Source organism: Canis lupus, chromosome 30 (genome assembly GCF_011100685.1).
Source record: "Canis lupus familiaris isolate Mischka breed German Shepherd chromosome 30, alternate assembly UU_Cfam_GSD_1.0, whole genome shotgun sequence".
In the NCBI taxonomy this organism is placed as follows: domain Eukaryota; kingdom Metazoa; phylum Chordata; class Mammalia; order Carnivora; family Canidae; genus Canis; species Canis lupus.
In genome coordinates, this window is record NC_049251.1 from 34,829,729 (window position 1) to 34,852,497 (window position 22,769).

Consider the following 22,769-nt stretch of genomic DNA (forward strand, 5'->3'; position numbering starts at 1 on the left):
AGTTCTGTAACTAAGTTAATGCCACCTCCACTAATCCGTAGCGTCCCAAAGGTATGGAAATATGTCTAAATTTAGTTAAGCTCTTTGTTTTATATAATTTTTAATATTAGACTTTGCAGTAGCTACCAAATGAGCTTATACATATATAGGTTGGGGGAGACCTACACACATAAGGAGTTCAAAAAAAACTTAGTTTGGGTTTATTACTTTTACTTGATTACCCAAATAAAAATGAACAGATGAGTTGTAACATAAAATTAGCTTCATTCTAAAATACCCATATTTTCCCATGTTTTTCCTATCAACATAAGGATACTGCTTACATATTATATATTACACATAATGCAGCATTCCTGTTGGCACTTTATGAGGAATTTTTATCATGTGAGATGATATAGCGGTAGGTACTCAATATTTATAAATAATACATTCTTAGCTTTTAATGGTTACTTTCATAAATACTGGGTCACATATAAAGTGGGCCTCTAATTTTCTTCTTGAAAGTAAAACACTCATTTCTAGTATAAAAATTCATCAAAATTAATTTATGTATCAACTAAAGAAAATGTCCCCATTGGATTATGGGAAGAAAGTTATAAAACAATATTTCCACCTGTTGAATGTGCATGCACAGGTTATGCACAAAGGAAGTTCTGAAAGATCAATCAGGGGCTGAGAGTGCTAGGATTATAGGTGTGTTTATTTTCTGCTCTTAGTTTAACCACATTTTCTCAGTATCCTAAAATATATGTGTTGTTTTTATAAGACAAAAACGTGTTGTTTTTCTACAATATATTATAACCTCGTTGAAAGTTATAGACTTGGCTCCCAAGTTTGTCAAAAGCTGCAGAAAAACATGTTATTATTAAGATGCAAGAGTCCACTCTTAGAAGAAAAGTAATACACATAAATAGTATCTGATTATAGATATCCAACTTTGATGGACACCTCAGGAATCTCATATACACATCTGTATTTTCTCATTCAAGCTATCTGAGCATGAAATTAGTCAGATCGCCTAGGTTCAAAGTTCTGGCTCTTCCACTTACTATTTACAGAGCCCCTCATAAATAGACTGCTCTGTGCCTCTGTCTCCTCATTTATGAAGTGGAGAAAAGAATAAGATCTACCATACAGAGTTGATGTGTCTATGAAATGCATGTACAGTGCACAGAGCAGTATCCTGGCACACGGTCAGTGCTATAAAATGTTAGCTATTACTAGTTTCACTATTAACCTTAAAAACAAACATCTTCAGAGAGCCTGGGTGACTCAGTCAGTTAAGCGTTCTCCCTGGCTCAGGTCACGATCCCAGAATCCTGGGATCAAGCCCCTTGTTGGGTTCCCTGCTCAATAGGGAGTTCGCTTCTCCCTCTGCTCCCCCCACCCCCACCCCATCCACGTATACACACAAACATGCATGGTCTCTCTCTCTCTCTCTCAATAAATAAAATCTTTTTTTTAAATTTCAAATGTGAAAGATAGAAGCCACTCTACTAGTTCATAAGCTTATGAACCTGTATTTCTGAATAATCTTCAGAATTCAGTCATATATATGCAAACATGCATCAAGGCATAATTCATCTGCAGTACAGTGCATGAATGTTAAATGTGCAGTGCAATAAATGTCTGCATATGTATACCTTGTGTAATCACAACCCAGATCAGGACATAGAACGTTCCCAGCACTCTCAGAAGCTTCTTCACGCCCCTAGTTGGTAACCGCTCACCAAAGGGTGGCCTCTACTCTGACCTCCATCACCACAGATTAGTTTTGTCTGATTCCAAATTTCGTAAAAATGAAATCATGAAATATATACTCTTTGTATCTGATTTCTTTTCAGGCAACCATCATGTCTTTACTTTTTTTTTTTTCACCACTGCACACATATTTTTCATCTCCAAAGAAAATAATTGCTTTTCTTATGTACTTTGGGGTTATAGTCTCCAGTAAAGATAAAAGATTCATATTGAATTAGCCACTTTCTTCAGCAGCCCCAGGGATGAACAATATTTATTAAAATATTCATTATGGCCTTGCAAAACAAACTTTGCAGGTGAAAAACTCCACTCTTCAGGAGAGTGGGCATGTCAGGGCAGGAAGCATGGGTCGTGAAGGAAGCAAGTGTGAGGAGGCTTCTAGGTACTGGGTGTATTCTACTTTTTGATCTTGGTGTGTTTGACTTGTCAAAATTCTTCAATGTACACACTTTAACATGTGCACTTTATAATGTACACTGTATTTCAACAAAAACTTTTAAAAATACCACAACTTTGGAAAAACTAAGAGCTAACTGATTCAACTAAAGCTGAGTATATGAACTGAGCCTTACTGATACACTACTCTCAACCAAGCATTGTAGTTAATGCACACACACACAAAACCCTTTCTGAGATAATCCTGGAAACACACTATTCATTTGACACTTTGTTCTTGTCACCAATCCTGGAAATACGCCATTCATTGTTTGACACTTTGTTCTTATCACCATCATAAACATTGCAAATAAGAGTGTGAAGTTCTATAAAGGTAAAGACAAAGAGGAAGGCCAGGGAAGAGGACAGGGACGAAAGGGAATGCCCAGCCCACGAAGGTCAGTTCAGTGGTCTCAATTAACCTTTGCAAACTACTCTGTGGAGAAAGGCACCATCACCCCAATTTTGCAAAAGCAGCAGCAAGTTCAGAGACTTTAAATAAACTGCCTGAAGTCACACAATAAGGAAGAAAGTAATCATTCAAATTCAAGCCTGACTCCAAGCTCCTTAGCACTGCCCATAATGTGTTATACAAAATAATTTATTTAAGCTTTCTATACCTCAAAATATTTAAATCTGTTTTTCAGAGACTCAATAGTTCTTAGGCTTTCTTCATGTTGCTTTTCTTTAGCCACCAAAAGAGACTTCAGCTTTTCTTTCTGAAATGGAAAGGAATGAACATAGAGCAAAATCACTATGTGCAACTGAGTTAAAAATGTGTTTCAGAAATGTGAATTAGAATTACTTTGATTTTTTAGTATTTTAAACTATTAGTAGAGTTCAAAATTACTACAAATATACTAATAAAATATATAATATATACAAACAATACTGTGAAAAATCACATTTCTGCTGGTTGTTTCAAATCTTAAATTTTCAGACATTTTATTTATAATGTTTAGAATTTTACACCTTTTCATAAAAGGTTTCACAGAAAATGAGGCATTCAGAGGCAATAACAACAAAATGCCATGCTTCTGTACTTAAAACATATTTTTATAGTCACAGTAGGTTTTGTTTTTCCCTTTAATCCTTGTGCCCATCCCAATTCAGGACTCAAACCTCTACAGCAATATCATCTTCAATTTACATAACATTTTACAGCTTTAGAGTAAAATCTATCATCCTACCTCACTTTCCAGATCATCAGCAACCATCACTTCCTAAATTTAAAAAGAAGAAATGTATTTTCATTAGTGAAAGTTTATTTTTAAAGGCATGAGCTCAGTGAATATCTTTGTAAAAAACTGGCACGTGTCTTTAAGATTGCGAACACGGGGGATCCCTGGGTGGCGCAACGGTTTGGCGCCTGCCTTTGGTCCAGGGCGTGATCCTGGAGACCCGGGATCGAATCCCGCGTCGGGCTCCCGGTGCATGGAGCCTGCTTCTCCCTCTGCCTATGTCTCTGCCTCTCTCTCTCTCTCTGTGTGTGACTATCATAAATAAATTAAAAAAAATTAAAAAAAAAAAAGATTGCGAACACGGACGTAAGGAGAAAATGTCTCTGGATGACCAATTCTGTGGTCTGAGCTGTCACTCGTTCCTCCCACTGACCACGTTCAAAAGCACTTTGATTCTTCTGAGAACCCATTAGTTATCAACTCCTTAATCCTCTTCCTCACATCTTTCGTCTACTCCTCTCTCTCCAACCCTCCAACCATGGTTCAGTGCTTTGCTATTACCGTACACTAACAGTATTCCCTATTCTTATATGTGACACTGAAAGATTCACGTAAAGATCCCAGTAAGATAGAACTTTCCTCAAGGGCAGTGACCTGGTTGTACTTCCTTTAGCATCTAGCACCATGACTTGACGTGGCAGGTGATCATTAATGATTTGTTATCAATGATGATCACGGATAGTAAAACAGTTTTTAATTTTTTAATATTATGTAGATTATTTACCTCATTCAGCTGTAGTTGTAAACCATTGACTTTATCCAGTAATATTCTCTGTTCTTGCTGAATTTTTCTCAACCTGTCTTTCAAATCTTCATTTTCAATCTCCAGCTCCTTAAATAGTAAAGATAACAGGTGCTAGACCAGGCTTAACAGAGCAATTCTTATGGAAGAAATTTTTAAAAGAAGTTTGTTATCCAGTACAGATATATACATACATAAAACAGCTTTAAGTCCAAAGACATGATAGTTTCAATGACATTGAAATGACTTAAAATTTATAGATCAGAAATAATATACACGCATACTAGTTTTATAGAGATTTGCTTTACTGTGCTTCGCAGAGATTGTGTGTGTGTGGGTTTTTTTTTTCTTTTTTTACAAATCGAAGGTTTGCGGCAACCCTGCATCAAGCTAGTCTATCAGCACTGTTTCTCCACCATCATTTGCTTACTTTGTGTCTCTATCACATTTTGGTAACTCAAAATATTTGAAACTTTTTTTATTATGATATTAGTTATGGTGATCTGTGATCAGTGATCCTCAAAGATACTATTATAATTGTCCTGGGGCACCATGAACTGTGCCCATCTAAGATGGCAAATTTAACCAATAAAGGCTGTATGTGTTCTGACTGCCCTACCCACTGGCTGTTTCCCCACCTCTCCCCCTCTCCTCAGGCCTTCCTATACCTTGAGACACACAGTATTGGAATTAGACCAATTAACAACCCTATAATAGCTTCTACGTGTTCAAGTGAAAGGAAGAGTCACACATCTCTCACCTTAAATCAAAAGCTAAAAATGATTAAACTTGGTGATGAAGGCATGGAAAAGGCCAAAAGCTTGGCCTCTTGTACCAGTTAGCCAAGTGGTGAATGAAAAGAAAAAGTTCTTGAAGGAAATGGACAGCGCTACTCCAGTGAACAAATGAATGATAAGAAGGCAAAACAGATTTACGGCTGATTTGGAAAAAGCGTGAGTGCTCTGGAGAGAAGATCAAACCAGCCACAACATTCCCTTAAGCCAAAGCCTAATCCAGAGCAAGGCCCTAAGTCTCTTCTATGAATTCTATGAAGGCTGCTAACGAGACATCCATTCTGCAGCCTATGGCTCAAAGAGTAATTTCAACTTTTAAGGCTTATTATTCAAGAAATACATTTTGTATGGCCACCTGAGATGGAGATTCTTCTGATGGATCTGAGCAATGGAAAATGAAAACCTTCTGGAAATCTAGATGCCATTAAGAACATTTTTGATTCATGGGAAGAGGTCAAAATACCAACATAAGCAGGAGTCTGGAAGAAGTAGATTTCAACCCTTATGGAGGACTTTGAAGGGTTCAAGGCTTCAGTGGAGGAAGTAACTACAGATGTAGTAGAAATAGCAAGAGAACTGTAATTAGAGGAGGAATCTGAATATGGGATTGAATTGGTAGCAAATTCCATGATAAAACTAATGGCTGAGGAGTTGCTTTTTATGCAAGAGCAGAGATGGAATCTACTTCTGGTAAAGATACCGTGAGGATTATTGAAATGGTGAGAAAGGATTTAGAATACGACATAAACTTAGTTGATAAAGCAGCAGGGTTTGAGAAGATCTTCATTTTGAAAGGAGTTCTACTGTGAGGAAAATGCTGTCAAACAGCACACTACCAAGAAAACTTTTGTTAAAGGAAGAGTTCATCAATGTGACAAAATCCGTTGCTGTCTTATTTTAAGAAATTGCCACAGCCACCCCAACCTTCAACAACTCCCCACCATCAACATCAAGGCACCCCTCTATCCCCAGTAAAAAGATGATAACTCACTGAAAACTCCAATGATGGCTAGCATTTTCTACCAATAAAGTGTTTTTTTCTTTAAAAAAAAAAAAAACATTTAAGTAATCTGTACACCCAACGTGGGGCTCAAACTTATGACCTCGAGATCAAGAGTCACACGTTCTTCTGACTAAGCCAGCACCCCAGCAATAAAGTATTTTTAAATTAAGGTATATATATATTGGTTTTTTAAAATATAATACTACCACATACTTAATAGAGTACAGTATAATGCAAACATAACTTTTATATGTACTGGGACCAAAAAATTCATTTGACTTGCTTTATTGCGATATTTGCTTTGCTGTAATATTTGCTTTATTGGGATGATCTGGAACTGAACTGCAGTGTCTCTGAGGAGTGCCTGTAGAAGATTATGGTCCTATGCTATCTAACTAATACAAGTATATACAAGACAGCAAACCACCATGATTCTAATAAAATAAATAAAAGCATCACCTGGAAACAGAATATGCCATTTTAACTTTTGCTTAAACCTCTCAAGTTTATGAAAGTGTCCTAATGCTTTTACTACATTAATTATTTCAGTGCTCTGATAAAACATTTAAGGCTCCAATTTAGGGCTAGAGTTCACTTTCTTAATACTACATAGTAAAGTATAAAAGCCCAAATAAAATGCTTTTGCTTTATCATATGGAAAACAGCTACGTGATTTATATTTTAATGGCATTTCAGTCACAGACCATTTCATTATGGAATCCTCCTCCGACATAATCCATATAATAACTATTTTCTGAACACTCTGACGAACATAAAATGTATGGTTAAACAAAGTGGTTTCTTCTCATCAAAATAAAAAAATGCTTAAACAAAATAAATATTCATTTACGTTAACAATAACCATCATTTTTCATCACAGTACTTAGCTTTCTAAAATGAATACAAATTTAGGATTTATGGCCCAAAACAGATATATTTAAATCAATAAAAAAAAGTTATATAAAGTTGATAAATGATTTGCTTCCAGATACATACTAAAATAATACTTTCTGTAAGATAATGGGACACAAACATTCATATTAAAAATCAATTCTTTTATAAGGGATTGGGCAAGAAAACAGAATCACAAAATATAGCAGGCTGTCCTCCCTTCCGCTGCCCATTTATTTCCCCCACATTCCCTGCTCCTTCTCTTTCCATCCTACCCGACTACAAACAACATTGCAATCCTTTACAAAGAAGATACCATTTTTTTCCTTCTTACCTGAATGTTTCGATGCTCCCTCTGACTTGACTTCACATTTACTTCATCTAGCATGTACGGCAAATTTCGCTTTGGCAAAATATGAGAATACATGTTAGCAACTATGAAAATACAGAAAAGTACATTTTCCTCAGTAGGCAACATATCCAATTAGGGATCTGCAGCTTATCCAACATTAAATTTTGCTGTACATAACACAAGGTGGCAGTGTTTGCACTTAAAACTCCAAGTGGAAAGCATCTTTAAGGATAGAGGTTTTAAATAAATCGAGTGTAATTGATTTCAAAATACTAAGACATAATAAAATTTAAAATCCTTACTGTTAAGAAGGACTTATTTTAACTAAAGTTACCAAGATTTAAAAAGTAGAATTTGTACTAGACATAAAACTAAAGTTGAACTATATAAAGCATCATCAGCCATTCCCAAAGGAAAAATCTAGTACTTAAAAAGGAAGAAAGGGAGTTATATTAACTTTGAAAGGAAATATGGAAATCATTTATTTCCTTATGCACTGATAAAATATCAAAGGTATGATAAGAAAGAGACAGACAATCCTCTGACCAGCGCTATATAAAAAAGATCTCTAAATGACTTGGTTCAGTACATGCTCTGTTTTGTACACTTACTGCTTTGAAATCTTACTCCAGCCTAGAGATTTGCTTTAATAAAAACATAACACAAAAAAAAATAATAATAAAAATAAAAAATAAAATAAAAAAAAAATAAAAACATAACACAATTATTAAACAAGAGAGCATATAACCTTCTTCTGGCCCAAACTGACATTTAAATCTACATAACAATTTAGAAAGCTACTGTCTTTCTTTCTGAGAGCTTAAAAAAAAAAAAGTGCTTTAATTCTCCAAGAAATTTTTTTTATGTTTTGCATTATATGTTGAGTTTTGTTTAACCACGTGTTTTCACTATCATTCAAATGAGTTTGTATTTAGAATTAGGTTGCATTAGAAAGATATTCCATATCCATGACTTGGCCCAAACTGTATTTCTAGCCTAATTCCTTCCAGCAAAGGACTGTTCTTTGTGTGGGATCTGACCCATTTCCTCATTCTACCTTCATCCCCGCTGCCTTCCCTTCAGAGGGTCCTTCATCATCTGGCAATTGCTTATGTCACCCGCCTCTCCTCCTTGGTCATGTGCAGATCACTCCTCCGTGCTGACCTTCTACTGCCCCATGGATGTGTTAAACATATTCCTATTTCAGGGCATTGGCACCTGCCCTGCCCTCTGCCCATGAGGCTTCTCCTACAGAGCCCTGTGGCTCCCCTCTTGCTTCCTTCAGGCCTCTCTGCTCAAATGTCACTTCCTGAGGAGGCCTCTGCTGACTGCATCATCTAAAATAGCTTCCTGCTTCTCCCCTCTTCATCCCCTAATCCTGTTCCACTTCTCTTCAAAGCAGATGCTATGATACCAAATACTAGCATTTGCTTATTGTTTTCATTTCTCTCAGTAGGCTGGGAGCAACAGGAGACAACAACTTTGTACACTATGATCCTCTAGCACTTAGAACATATACTAAGTGCCCCACAGAGGTCTGTTAAGCAAATAACCGAATAAATCTCTTTAAAATTTAAATTCAATTAATTAACATATAATGTATTATTGGTTTCAGAGGTAGAGCTGAGTGATTCATCAGTCTTATACAACACTCAGCGCTCATTACATCACGTGCCCTCCTTAATGCCCATCACCCAGTTACCCGTCACCCCATCCCTCAGTTTATTTCCTCAGTGTGTTAAGAGTCTCTTATGGTTTGTCTCCCTCTCTGATTTTGTCTTGTTTTATTTTTCCCTCCCTTCCCCTAAGATCCTCTGTTTTGTTTCTTAAATTCCACAAATGAATGAGATCAAATGACAACTGTCTCTGACTGAATTTGAGTAAGTCTTATTTTAAAAACTATACTGTAGTCTTCTTGATAACAGGGACTATATGTCCCTTAGTACAGGAACAAATCCTATTTACAGCAGATACTTTAAAACGTATTCAACAAAAAATGGAAGTACTGAGTGTTACCACTCCTAGCAGAATATTAACTCTGTGTATTCATTTAGATACCTCCTAGAACACTAAGTAGAATGCCATTCCCACATTAATACTCAATGATTCTTTATTTTAAATATATGTATATTTCGGAAATCACTTTTCTCTGATCCCATGTAAGATAACTGGCACAGACATAACATGGTGCATTTTTTCCCACTCTACTTCCACTTAGGTCATCTGAGGAATGGGGGAGAAGGTGGAAAGGGCTGCTCCAGATAGAAAGGTAAGGTGACAGCAGACATGACCCATGCATGAATGTATTACTTAATTCTGATGGACTAGAGAGGAAAACATGCTCTAATATAGCTTTCAGATTCCGGTGAGAGGTAGAGGAATGATGTGCAGAGAGAATGATGATCAGAATTTCTCAGAAGGTACCTGATTACTCTCCTCAGGGTTTGGAAGTGCTCAGGTTCCTCTCACTAGAGAAAAGCTGAAAGTCTGGAAGGGAACAGCCAACAGAAGAGGAAAGCTGCCTACACTAGCTCTTGAGCAAGATGGTGACAGTGCAGTAAACCAGCCCCACTTACGCTAACCTGAAGAGATTAGGGGAAAACAATAAGACATTTACTGAGACTAGGTGGGACACAAAACCAGGGTTACATAGTGATTTGATAATACAACTAGAGCAAAGTATGAATTACTTCATGTACTGTGTTTTTTCAAAGTCCTTTTAAATAACAAGGCAAAAGAAGCACAAAGAAAGCAAACTATTAACAGTGGTATTGAAATCACAATATTAATCACTTTTGATTTGTTTTCTTTATTTTTTACAGCATTGGAAGAATTTTCCAGGAACAGTAAACATTTCACTCTATTAGTAGGGGGGAAATGTTTATGTTTATGACCTGCTAGGCTAAAATTCATAATTTAAGAATCTCAACAAAGTACAATATCTCTTATTTGAAAGGACTAGATGTTCAAAGTCAGCAATCAGGAGGCTATTTATTTCCTATTGGATATACTCTTTATATTACTGTACTTGAGATCCACAGTCTCAAGCTGAATGATTACATCAAAGCCTCAGGATCTTAATACCAGGGTTCTACATGGGCATGATTGAGCAGAGAAAACAGCATGCACTTAAGCCTGAAACAGTTACATTTAATCATTAACTGATAAATACTTTACTGAAATTGCAAAATATATACAATTTTTAAAAATGAAGATCTACCTGCTGTAAAGATGGTCCTTTCTTCCAAAGTTCTCTCCCTAAAGATTTAGAGAGAGAGAAAGAGAGAAGAGAGGGAAACAGTAAAAGAGCAGGTTACCTTGGGTAGATTACAAATCATGGATTCCCTAACTATACAATTGAGTCATTAAGGAAATCACTTTTAAACTCCCCTCTAAAGCTTACTACTTTACAGTTAAAATGACAATGACTTATTTTTACCTGTCAAATTACAAAATTATTAATTTTTTTTTGCTATGACTACATCCACGTAGATAATATTCAATGCTAGGAAGGCAAGGTAATTGCAAAATACAAAATTTTTAACACTCGAGAATTGGAAGGCAATTTGTCAATATATATCGAAAGCGTAAAATGAGTATTTCCCAAAACCCATGATTCAATTTCTAGGAATTGATCCTAAGACTATAATAAAAATATGCTAAAAAAAAAAAAAAAAAAAAATATGCTAAAATATGTGTTCATAACAACAGTCATTAAGTTTTTATACACATTAGCAAAAACTCTAAACAACTTAAATGACATGTACAGAAAACTACTTAATTACATTAGACTTTAATATATGGAATTTTATGCATTAATAAAAATCATACTATTGACAAAATATTTATGAGGGAAAACCCTTCAAAATTTATTACACAAAAAGTAATCTGCAACTTACTACATGTGACCTCAACTTCACACATAGGGAAAAGACTGGAAGGATATTTCTCTTTAAAAAAAAAAAAAAAACATAAAAAAAACTATTTGGTACAGATATCTGATAAATACTAGTTGAATATTTTATATACATGTTCAAACAATGATTCTTTCTTTTAAAACTTTCTAAGTATAAAAGCCAAGCACTGCAACCCTCCTCATCAAAAATCCGGATACATATTAGTAAAACACACTTGATTTGGCTCTTTCTCCCCATTTCTTAACTTACTCCATAGTACGGAGGCTTTACTTGATAAACTAGCCAACACACGCAACATGCACAGCCTCAAAGCAAATGACTGCCACAACACAAATACACAATGCCATGGCATAGAGGGAGATAGACCAGTGATGTGTGGCATTAAGGAATGCTTTGCTTCTTACCAACTGCAGTTCCACCATCTGAGTCTTTAAAAGCTGCTCTTTATTAAGCTAGGCTTTTCTAGCTACTTTGCTACCTACCTTTGTTGGTATTTTCTGACGCAGTCTTCAATAAAGTTAGAATGTCCAGATTGTCACCAATTCTTGCATAGTAAGAACTATCATGGCCCAAGGCATCCAGCAGGCTTACATCAGCACCATTTTTAAGTAAGACTTCTACAGCATCCTTACAACCATACTCGCAACCAAGCATGAGAGCAGTTCTAAGAAGGAAGACAGAAGCAATAAAAGACCTTGAGAAGACCCAAGAAAATATTTCAGAAACATTCCAGAAGTCCCCTTCCTAAAGAATAGATACTACTTTTAAAAGTCATACTTGTTATACAGATTTTACTTCATATTTTTATCTTGCATCAGCTTACATACATTTGTTACTTCTACTACCAAACTAATCTCCTTTATTCCAGTCCTTCCATGTTCTACAAGTTACCACAAAAATCTTCCACCACTGATAAGGTCACCCCAACTGCTTAAAACCTATAGCTATAAACCCAAACTATTCAAGTCCCTTCATGAACTGAATGAAACTCATCATGCAAACCTCTTCAACAAATCCAGATTCCAGTTCTGATTTCTCTCCTCAAAAGATCTTTCCTTCTCCTAACTGGAGACCTTCATATCTTCACACTTAATTTTAAATCCTGCCTCCTCGATAAACCTTTCTTAATTATCCCCATTATCATGGACCACTGGTTTATTTTGCCCTGACAGTATCATCAGCACTGAAACAATTAAAAGTACAAATAGCAATAATACCATGTAAACAACTGAATCATCATGGAAATTTAGAAGGACCCCTGAAATTATTTTGTCCCATTCCTATTTTAATTGTTGAGGAAACCAAAAAATATCTAATGAAATGAGGTTGACTTATCCTATATCTAACACAGTCCTTGACTGAAAATATTGGATTTCATAGAAACAGATTCTTGCCTTTATTCTATGTATATCCTATTTCTCTTTCATACTTCCCAATAATTACTGGAATACAATTTTATATACACCAGGTACCACCAACAAAGTTGTTTTTTTTTTTTTTTTTTGTTAGGGAAAAATATTACAGATAAAGCAAGAAAAAAACAGAGTTTTAACTTGTTTTTATATTAAAATTTTATTTGAGATTTTAATTATTTCTGAGATTTATTTATTTGAGAGAGAGAGCAAGAGAGCAGTGGGAAGGGGAGAGGGAAAGGGAGAAAAAGTCTTAAGCAGATCCTGTGCTGAGCATGGAGCCCAACGTGGGGTTTGATTGATCTCATGACCCTGAAATTACCACCTGAGCCAAAACCAAGAGTCTGGAGCTCAAATGAATGCACCATTCAGGCATCTCAGATTTTAATTTTTTAAAAAGCCATTTGCTACCTTGCCTATTTAATATACATTTCCCTACCTCATTGTGTGTGTGTGTGTGTGTGTGTGTGTGTGTGTGCGCGCGCGCGCGCGTGTGCAGGGGGAGAGGGGAGCGTTCCAAAGTGCTTAGGAAAACAGAAGATCTATAGAAAAAAAAAATAAGGCATTATACATGGATCAACCCGATCATCCTTCTCTGATCCTAAACTTTATTTTTTAAACCCAATTTTCTCAGTCATGCTTGGAACCAGATTATAGTATCTGCAAAAACAAATGCCAAAAAGCCACTTCCTTAATAATCACATTAATGATTTAATTGCTTAAGAATTTCCTCCTTTGAGAGGTCTGAACAATAAAAACAAGGAAAGCTATAAAATCCGACATCTAAAGACTTTTATTACACGTGTATTTCCAGTGAACTACAAAAAATAGGATATATGTTTAGAAGAATAAAATTAAGTCAAAAGAAACCAACAATTTTACTAGTAATCATTTACAAAATACCAAAAATTTATTATAAATTACTGAAATGCTCCAACTAGGGGATGGGATATATTTCAGATATTCCATTGTCGGAAACATTGTAACTATGAACCTAAGAATTATAATAGAGCACCACCATACACTAGGCCTAGAGGAGAGGAAGGGGAGAATTATGGAAAGTATTAGAGCACGTCTACTAAAATGACATGGAACACAGAAGCAAAAATAAGCACAGGGATCTTCAGGGTGCAGAAATGAACTCGGTTTCAGAGATGGAGACAGCACTAAGCCCAGGCAGGGTAAGGAGAGAGAGTACATCGAGAAAGTCTACGGAAAAATGCCAAGCTTCAGGACACCCAAGAACCTTTATTCTCAAAAGATTCACTAACAAAGAAGCAGACCAGAGGTGTGATTTTTTAAAATTATTCGCCCTCATATCTTATCCAAGCCCATTTTTCATTAAAGATTGTTTTAAAACTTTAAAATAAATAACTGGAATGTAATTCCTCTTTCTTTGGTTTTCTAACCTGAACACAGGCTCCAATCACTGTTTGGATTCCACATTTACCATTTACCCTGTCATCTCCCCCTATTTTCCTCTCCTTCCTTCATCAGACTCTGGGGAAAAAAGAAAGAAAGAAAGAAAAAGAAGTGGGTGCTAATTCCAAGGAAAGAGATATCCAAAGGGGGATGGAAAGGACAAGTCACAGCAGCAGAGTTTCAGAGTCACTGTGAATCCAGCTGGTGTCTGCGGAGCTGTGATAAAAAAAATTACCTGTTTTGTTTGTCTCTGGAATTAATCTCTGCCCCTCGATCTATCAGCAGTTGACAGATTGCTGGCCTACACATCTGAGTAGCCAGAACCAGCGGTGTCCGCCCATCCTAAGCAACAACGAAAATAAAACAGCATTAAGACAACAAATCTCTCAAAACATAGAAGTTAGAATGCATGAGTTGAAATGACAAACATGACTGACTTACCACATCTTTGGCATTCACGGAGGCCCCATGGTCACAAAGCAGCTGTATGCTGGAAGGACAGTCTGCCATTGCTTTGAGGAACAAAGGAAAATGATAAATGGTGAACATCTGTTGGTAAGACACATGGTGCTCTTCTACGTCCATGTAAGGCATAAGCTCTCCAATTTCTAAACTACCAAGCTTCACATCGTCCACTCTCAGTGTAGCATTATAAGTCCCCATTATTGAATATGGCTAAGACCAGATCATTTTATAAATGTTGTATACAATTTACTGGGACCAAGGAATATTGTCACCCTTGCAGAAGACAATATACTGCTACCCTAAATGTAAACATGCAAATAAAGATATTTAAATTTTCTACTTATATTCTTAAATGTGGCTATAACAGACTTGATCCTCGAAGAATTAGCTCAATTTTAATGAATCATATTCAGGTCTTTATAGAAGAATCACAGTAAATAAGGTTCGACTCCTTTAATTCGTATTTCCTTTTAAAAGCAGAGATTGAGATGTCTGGCTTTAATGATGCAAAACAGGGTCATTTTGCTGAAAATTATATTATAAAACCACACACTACTTCCTCTCGACCAACACTAGGGTTCATATTTGTATTATGAAAAAAAATTGTTAACTTCATAAAATAATATTGTTTCAACTCCCCATGAGTTTTTATTAAAAGTTTTTATATTATTATTCAGAAATACTCCCCATGAGTGTTTATTATGAGTTGAGACTAGATCCATAACCACAAAAATATACTGACAAAGTCAGCATTCTTTTGTGTAAAATTCAATAAAATAAAACCAAATATACATAAGAAAATCAAGTAAATTTTCATTTCTGCTGTTTTTAATCCAGCAAGTCGTTTATATAAAATGCAGGATCAATCTTGAAAAAAAAAAAAGGATAAACTGAAACTGAATACCTTAATTTGGGAATTGTAAAACTAACAACCTTTCAGGTCCAATTAAAAATAAGAATAAAAAAATGTAAAGCATAATAAATTCCAGAGCTACAATATATTGAACCAGTAAAGTCAGTATTAAAGGTGCCATAGCATAGTGGAGAGTGCCAACTGTTCACTAAACCGTGGTCACCCTTTCTTCCATGATAATGAAGCTGTGCTGGGCATACGGGGGCTCACCTGGAGACCACAGTTCCCAGACTCCCTTGCATGCAGGCACGACCACATGCATTAGATCTCACAGTGGAATGTGACAGCAGTGACGTGTGCTATCTTCTGACTCTAGGGCTTAAAAAGAGTGGTTTACACATTCCTTCATGATCTTTCCCCTTCCTACTAGCAGGAAGGCAGGAGTGCCTGCCATCAGCCTCAGCTGTATAGACAAGGATAACCCCCCAGGCGATGGTAAAATGGCAAAATGGAAGAAATCCTGGGTCCCTGAATGGCCACAGTGACCAGAAGCACAAGCCAATCTGAACATCAAGACTGTGACATGAAAGAAAGCAATCTGTGGGGTTTTTTAAGCCAGTGTTATTTTCTGGTGTCTTTGTCACAGCAGCCTAGCCTTATTCCTGAGACAAAACTGCTCTCAGGAGGTAGGTGCTGTTACAATAAATACCTAAATCATATGGCACTGGTTTAGTGATTGGGTACTAGGGAGTGACTAAACATATTTCAGGCTAGAAATCTTGTGATTTTTTTTCATGCTGTGGCAAAACATTTGAAAGAGCTATCATCCGTGATCATTTAAGTGTACCATATGACTATGGAGCCTTTCAAGCTGAAGCAATAGGAAAGAGCCAGAATTTTAGTGCATATTGGGCAGCTGCTTACTGCTTCTAGTAAGGTATGGAAAAGAAACAGAGGATGTCAAGCAAGAACCAGCCAGTTTATGAACACAGAGAAAAGCGAATAGAGAATGTCTAGAAATTTGGGACCTCAGAGATGTGGGGAAGCCGATTGTTTCTCTATGTCAAACAGCAAGATAGCACACTATTGTTGGTCACAACTTTTCTCAAGGACCTCCCAATAAGAATAAAAGAAAAAAAAATCTAGTCTCAGAATGAACATCATCGTAAGAAAAAAAAAATCATCGTAAGGATATTATAATCCTATTCAAGAGTAGTATTTCAGATGGCTGAGAGGTAGCAGCCATTAGATGAGGAGGCAGAGAGTCATCAGTCTACAAACAGGACAAGAAATAAAGGAGGGTTAAAACTTTATGTTCAGAAAATAACTTTGGAGATGGACAAATAGAAGTGGCTGACCACAAATAAACTAGAAAGCCTACCAAGGTATTATGGGAACTGTATGACCCAAAGTCCCAGAAGGCCAATCTGCTAACGCTCATGACTTTTCCAGCCTTCAGCTGCCTCTACAGTGCTCTTTGATGCACAATTTATCTGTGACCCTAGAGAATAATGGACGAGTAAGAACCTCCCAGGAGGCAGAGCGAGGGCCCACAGAGAACACAGGATAAGGGATCTCTCCTTAAAACCAAAAACCACACAGGGGTCATCATTATGAGGCTCAAATGATAACATATATGAGAATGCTTTGCAAATACCACCACTTTATACAAAAATAAAAGAAAAAAACACCTCGTGTAAAAAACTAAACTATCATAAAAGCACATAAAACATAAAAAGAAAAAAGTTGAAATAAATTAAGGTACCAAAGTTTGAAGGAAATTTGCAGTATATTGCATTTTTTTTGTATATTGCATTTTTAACACAGACCACTTTCATCTACTGCAGATATATTCCATAAACGTGAAAACAGAGGGTAGCTACTTTTCTTTCCTTTGGCTTTCCAGTCAACTGTACAGAATATCAGACTTAGAAGAGTCACATCAGAGGTCAGACTGTGGTATTTAATATCTAACTTTTGTCTCTAAGACACTTGAAGAATAATGCAAATACATTTAAATACACAGTATGATTTTAAAAATCCATGAAATTACTAATATAGATCCTTTTTAAAAATACAGCACGTTACAGTGATATGAAATGTAGCACTGAGGCCTAAACCAACAACTACCACCACCATTAAGAAATGACTACACACCAGGCACTAATTACGATTTAATTATAACCACTTATTGCAGTAGTATTAACTTCATTTTGCAGATGCAAAAAATGATGGTCAGACATGTTAATTAGGCAAATGTACATTTTAAGGAGTAAAGAATCATCTTCCCCTTTCTCCTTCCTACCAATTCCACCCCCACCCCACCCCACACACACAGTCACAGGGTGCTTGGAGCTCCTTGAAAGCAGGATCATGTTTATTTATCTTTGGACTTTTAGTATCTAGCCAACCAGCCTGTAAACGTTGGCTGAATGAATCTTTTTAAGCTGTACAATCAAACTTCACAATATTCCGTTTCTCCATGAATTATACAAATATATGCATGTTAAAACTTTGAAATTAATTTAAATGCCAAGCTGTTTCAACAAATAAGTGCTATGTCCAAGTGAAACCCTCACTCACCTGCGTCATGAAGTGCGGTTCTTCCCTGCAGGTCTGCATGTTCAGTGGGACAATTGTACTGTTAAAACATAGAAACCTGGTCATCGGGGAGGGTTTTATTTTAAAGTTAAACATCTAGACTCAAATGAACAGCTGTTATTTAATCTTAAAATGTCCCATTTATCAAAAATGCTAAAGACTACCAGACAACCCACTAAATATTTTGACATGAAACAAATATAATAACATTATACTGTAAATTTGCGTTCTTTACCAAACAGGAAAACATATGGTACATTATAATAGCCTGGGATGTAGGAACTGTTATTGTTTGGTTTTTTATCTCACCAAGAGTTAAAATTTGAACAACTGAATCAGGAGGAACAATTTCGCCTGTGAAACTTAGCAGGTAGTGATGTTTCTGGAAATGTAGGATGGGATCCTGTACTTACTTACTAACTTATTTATTAAAGATTTTATTTATTTACTCATGAGAGACACACACAGAGAGGCAGATACGTATGCAGTGGGAGAAGCAGGCTCTCTGTGGGGAGCCCAATATGGTACTCCATCTCAGGACCCTGAGATCACGCCCTGAGCGGAAGGCAGACGCTCAACCACTAAGCCACCCAGGTGCCCCTGGATGGGACCCTTTAACTGAAAACTTTATTCAGCCCACCTGTTCTAGGAATTTTGTAGCTGCCTGACTACAAGTTCAACTAATATTGTGGATATCACATAATCTAAGTGACTGATGTTTATATAGAAATATATAGCTCCTATGCTGTATCACTTTATGTCATAGACCAGACGGCAGAAAATTCCAGTCTCCAGCTAATGTCAACAGGAAGGTCAAGCCTTTGTTATTTATTTTTAATACACTGAGTTATGCGATTCACTTCCCTCAGAGTTTTTTCTTTTTATTGTTCACATTCTTTCACAAATGATGGAAAAGAAATTACGTAAGCTAACAGTCAAAATTAACCTACTATTTTCTTTGATCTTGAATTCCAAAAACACACTGAAAACACATCTATTATTTGCAGTCAAAATAATAAAGCCGAGCTATTAACCACTTTTACTACCTGTAGAAGTTTTTGTAGACACAATGCATGCCCATACTTTGCAGCCAAGTGAAGAGCATTTCTTCCTATAAAAAAAAATATATATATATATGTATATATATAAAATTTAAGATACACATGAAGGGTTATTTTATTCACAAGTGAATTTTCCATAGAAATTTTTCCAAGATTAGTTGACAGGATACTTATTTTGTAAGCATGCTTGCATTTTGGTTGATATTTTAGTAAGAGATAAAGTACACATCAAAACAATGAAGGTGGAAGGAAAAATTAAACATATAAACCCATAAAGAGCAAGAACTCTTGTCTTACCACTGTATCTCCAATACCTAGAGCGGTGCCTGAGACAGGGTAAGTAAAGTCGACACAGGAAAGAAGGGAGGGAGGGGGAGAAAGTGGAGGAGAAAAAGAGAATGGGAATAGGAGGGCAAGAAAGATACATAGATTTCTGATAACATTTCTGAACAGGCAGTATGAACACTAAAATGCAGGAAGTTAAGAGACTGAAGGAGCCTCGATGTCCATCAAAAGATGAATGGATAAAGAAGATGTGGTCTATGTATCCAATGGAATATTACTCAGCCATGAGAAACGACAAATACCCACCATTTGTTTCGACATGGATGGAACTGGAGGGTATTATGCTGAGTGAAATAAGTCAATCAGAAAAGGACAAACGTTATATGGTTTCATTCATTTGGGGAATATAAAAATTAGTGAAAGGGAATAAAGGGAAAGGAGAGAAAATGAGTGAAAATATCAGTGAGGGTGACAAAACACGAGAGACACCTAACTCTGGGAAATGGACAAGGGGTAGTGGAAGGGGAGGTGGGCAGGGGGTTGGGGTGACTGGGTGACGGGCACTGAGGGGGGTACTTGGCGGGATGAGCACTGGGTATTATGCTATATGTTGGCAAATTGAACTCCAATAAAAAAATTTTTTTTAAAGACTGAAGTCAAAGAAACTAAATTTCAACTAAAATTCAAAGTTCACTAGGACTGTGTCTCTGAAAATCAGACAACTTGTTCAAATATAATGTGTATTAAAATGTGCTGTTTTAAAGGAAACAAATCATCTGGAAGGTTAGCTCTGAATACAGAAAAAGGTAAAATTACAGAGAACATTCTACCTCCAAACATTATTTCTCCTCATTGTATTTCTTTACACATACATCTCATTGGATGGTGAAAGATAAAAGGGTGTCACCAGGCCATTCCAGCTTCCAATCTTTCATGCTCTTGCCTTTCCTCTTTCTTCACAATCCTCTTAAAAAAATGATCTAGACCCTTCTGCTAGAAAATAAGTCATTTTATGTTCTGTTCATCCTAGAGGAAGGAATATGCTGACTTCAACTTTCAACTCTCACTCAGTTTTATGTGAGTTAAGTGGATGAAATTTTCCTGGATCTGTTCACTTGTGTGTCCTGACTAATCAGGTTCCAGAAGAAACAGCAGTGAGGCCCAGGTACAACATATTCATTCATACCTAAACACCCTCTAGTTACACATAAGTCAGATGTGATGATTTCAAATTTCAATTTGTTACTGTTCACGGACAAGTTTCCTAGAACTATTTAACACTGTGAAAAGTGACAAGGAAAATGGTCCTTTACATGGAAATTAAGAGAGAGTATGGAGTAGGATGGTGGGGACAGTTCCTAGTGTCCTACACAATGCCACAGAAACTTGGGTCGCATAAAAATGTCAGAGGTCGAGTATTTCCTTAGCAAAATCCAGATCTAGCCACTTGAGATAATGCAGAAAAAAAATTAAGGAAACATCAAATCTAAAGTACAACACTATGAATTACACCCAAGAAGCCTACCTGGTAAGACCGGAGTCACAAACACCTCAAAGCCAAAACCACACTCACTTGAAATCTGGTTATTTTCAACATACTTTCATACTACTAGCAAATAGAGGAGTTAAGATAAAACATGTAAGTTTTTTTTTTTATCAAATTGCTATTGAATATCTACATCTGGATTATAACAGACAATATTACAGCAAATAAGACAAGGTCCTTGTCCCCAGGAAAGGACAACTCTAAGGACAAAAATAGTAAAACGAATAAATAACAGCAAAAACAAAAGACAAAGAGTTTAAGTGGAGTATGTGGTGATGCAGCATACAAAATGATGTCTGGTGTGCCTGGGAAAGCATTTGAGCTTGATCTGCACTGAAGGAGGGGAGGGCAAAAGTCACAGATTGGCCACTAGGCAAAAATATCCAGAGCAGAAAGAACAGACAAAAAATAAGATAGATACTTAAGTTAGAATCAGAACAATAAATAAATAAAGTCTAAAGGGCTCTAAAAAGGCATATGGTTAGTGTAAAATTTCAACAAATATTCCTCTACATCAATGGAATGCTTTTGTAAGTAATTAACACATTTTTTATTCATTCAAAGGTGACAGATAGAGTTTGCACTTCAATTCAAAATTTGACATATCTTTAGGTCAAGATTTTCCTCACTGTGATCTCTTTTCCTCTGCCTCCCCTCCATTTCTAAACACAGTGCTGATTTAACTATAATGTATTTATTTGTCTTTATATGGAATCACAGGATAAAATATTAAAGTTGTTAAGGAGATTGTCTGTTCTAGGTCACCTCCGTATTTAATTGAATAACGAAGTAGAACTGCAGAGAAATAAGCTGTCAAGAGAACAGAGAATGGTTAGCCTGAAAAAACTAGAATGCTCACTGAAGAAAAGCAATAGCTATATTCAAATATTTAAAGGTCTACCTTGTGACATGTCGACAAACTTATGCTGTAAGATTTTTAAAAAGACAGACATGGGTATAACTAAGTTTAAGCAGAAGGCACAATAAGAAACAGACTTAAAACTGTCTCCAAGAAATATATAAATATATAAATATAGCTAACCAGATACAGAATAGGTTTCCTTGTAAGGCATCATGGTTAGGGACACAGACTCTGACCGCAGCTCATCCGGTTACTGAAGGGCTGGCCCAGTGCCTCCCAGCCTCATTGGGACTGCGTGAGGATAGAAAGAGTTGCTATATGTAAACAGCTCAGCAGAGTAGCATGTACTGTGTCAGCTCTTCTTGTTATGGTCATTATTGGGAAGGCTCTTCTGGTTATGAGGCAGTTAGCTCCCCATCAGGAGAAATGCACAACTAAATATCGAATGACCTCATGATAGCATGGATTCACACACTCAAAAGTACATGAGTATAAACTAAAGGGCCTCTAGAGGTTCTTCAAACTCTTGAGATTCTAAAATCCTCTAATACTGATTTCTGTTTTGTAACTGACGCAAACCTACCTGCAGTGTCACTGGTTGTAATATCAACTCCATGTATAAGGATGGCATTCAAACATTCAAGATTCCCCTTTGAGGCCACAACATGGAAGCTAAACAAGAAGAAAATATTTGTTATGCCATAGAAACTACCAAACGTCAACTTAAATGTTATACTAATGTCACCTTCTATTCTACACACACACACACACACACACACAATTTTAAAGGCTACATTAAAACAACTATATATTTTATACCAGAAAAAAGAAACCTATCCCTTATTCTGAAAAACTAATTTTAACCCAGATTTACATAAGGAGCCAATACTGTCTAGAAGTACCTTAGAACCAATGGAATATTCCAACATTCAATAGTCTTTTTTTTTTTCCCCTAAAGATTTTATTTATTTATTTATTCATGAGACGGGGGGGGGGGGGGGGCAGAGGCAGAAGGAGAAGCAGGCTCCATGCAGGGAGCCTGATGTGGGACCCGATCCCAGGGACACCAGGATTACGCCCTGGGCCGAAGGCAGGCGCCAAACCACTGAACCCCCCAGGGACCCCT

At 36.4% G+C, this 22,769-nt stretch overlaps 1 protein-coding gene across 1 annotated transcript in view; it reads right to left on the reverse strand.

Annotated features, from left to right (window-relative positions):
* UACA (uveal autoantigen with coiled-coil domains and ankyrin repeats) overlaps positions 1–22,769 on the reverse strand; it is a 45,798-nt gene that overhangs the window by 15,836 nt on the left and 7,193 nt on the right. Inside the window, 11 exon segments of the mRNA NM_001003112.1 lie at positions 2,817–2,915; positions 3,387–3,419; positions 4,162–4,269; positions 7,202–7,270; positions 10,440–10,477; positions 11,619–11,800; positions 14,206–14,312; positions 14,412–14,482; positions 17,872–17,929; positions 18,936–19,000; positions 22,227–22,315. Coding sequence (NP_001003112.1) covers positions 2,817–2,915; positions 3,387–3,419; positions 4,162–4,269; positions 7,202–7,270; positions 10,440–10,477; positions 11,619–11,800; positions 14,206–14,312; positions 14,412–14,482; positions 17,872–17,929; positions 18,936–19,000; positions 22,227–22,315 — 919 coding nt within the window.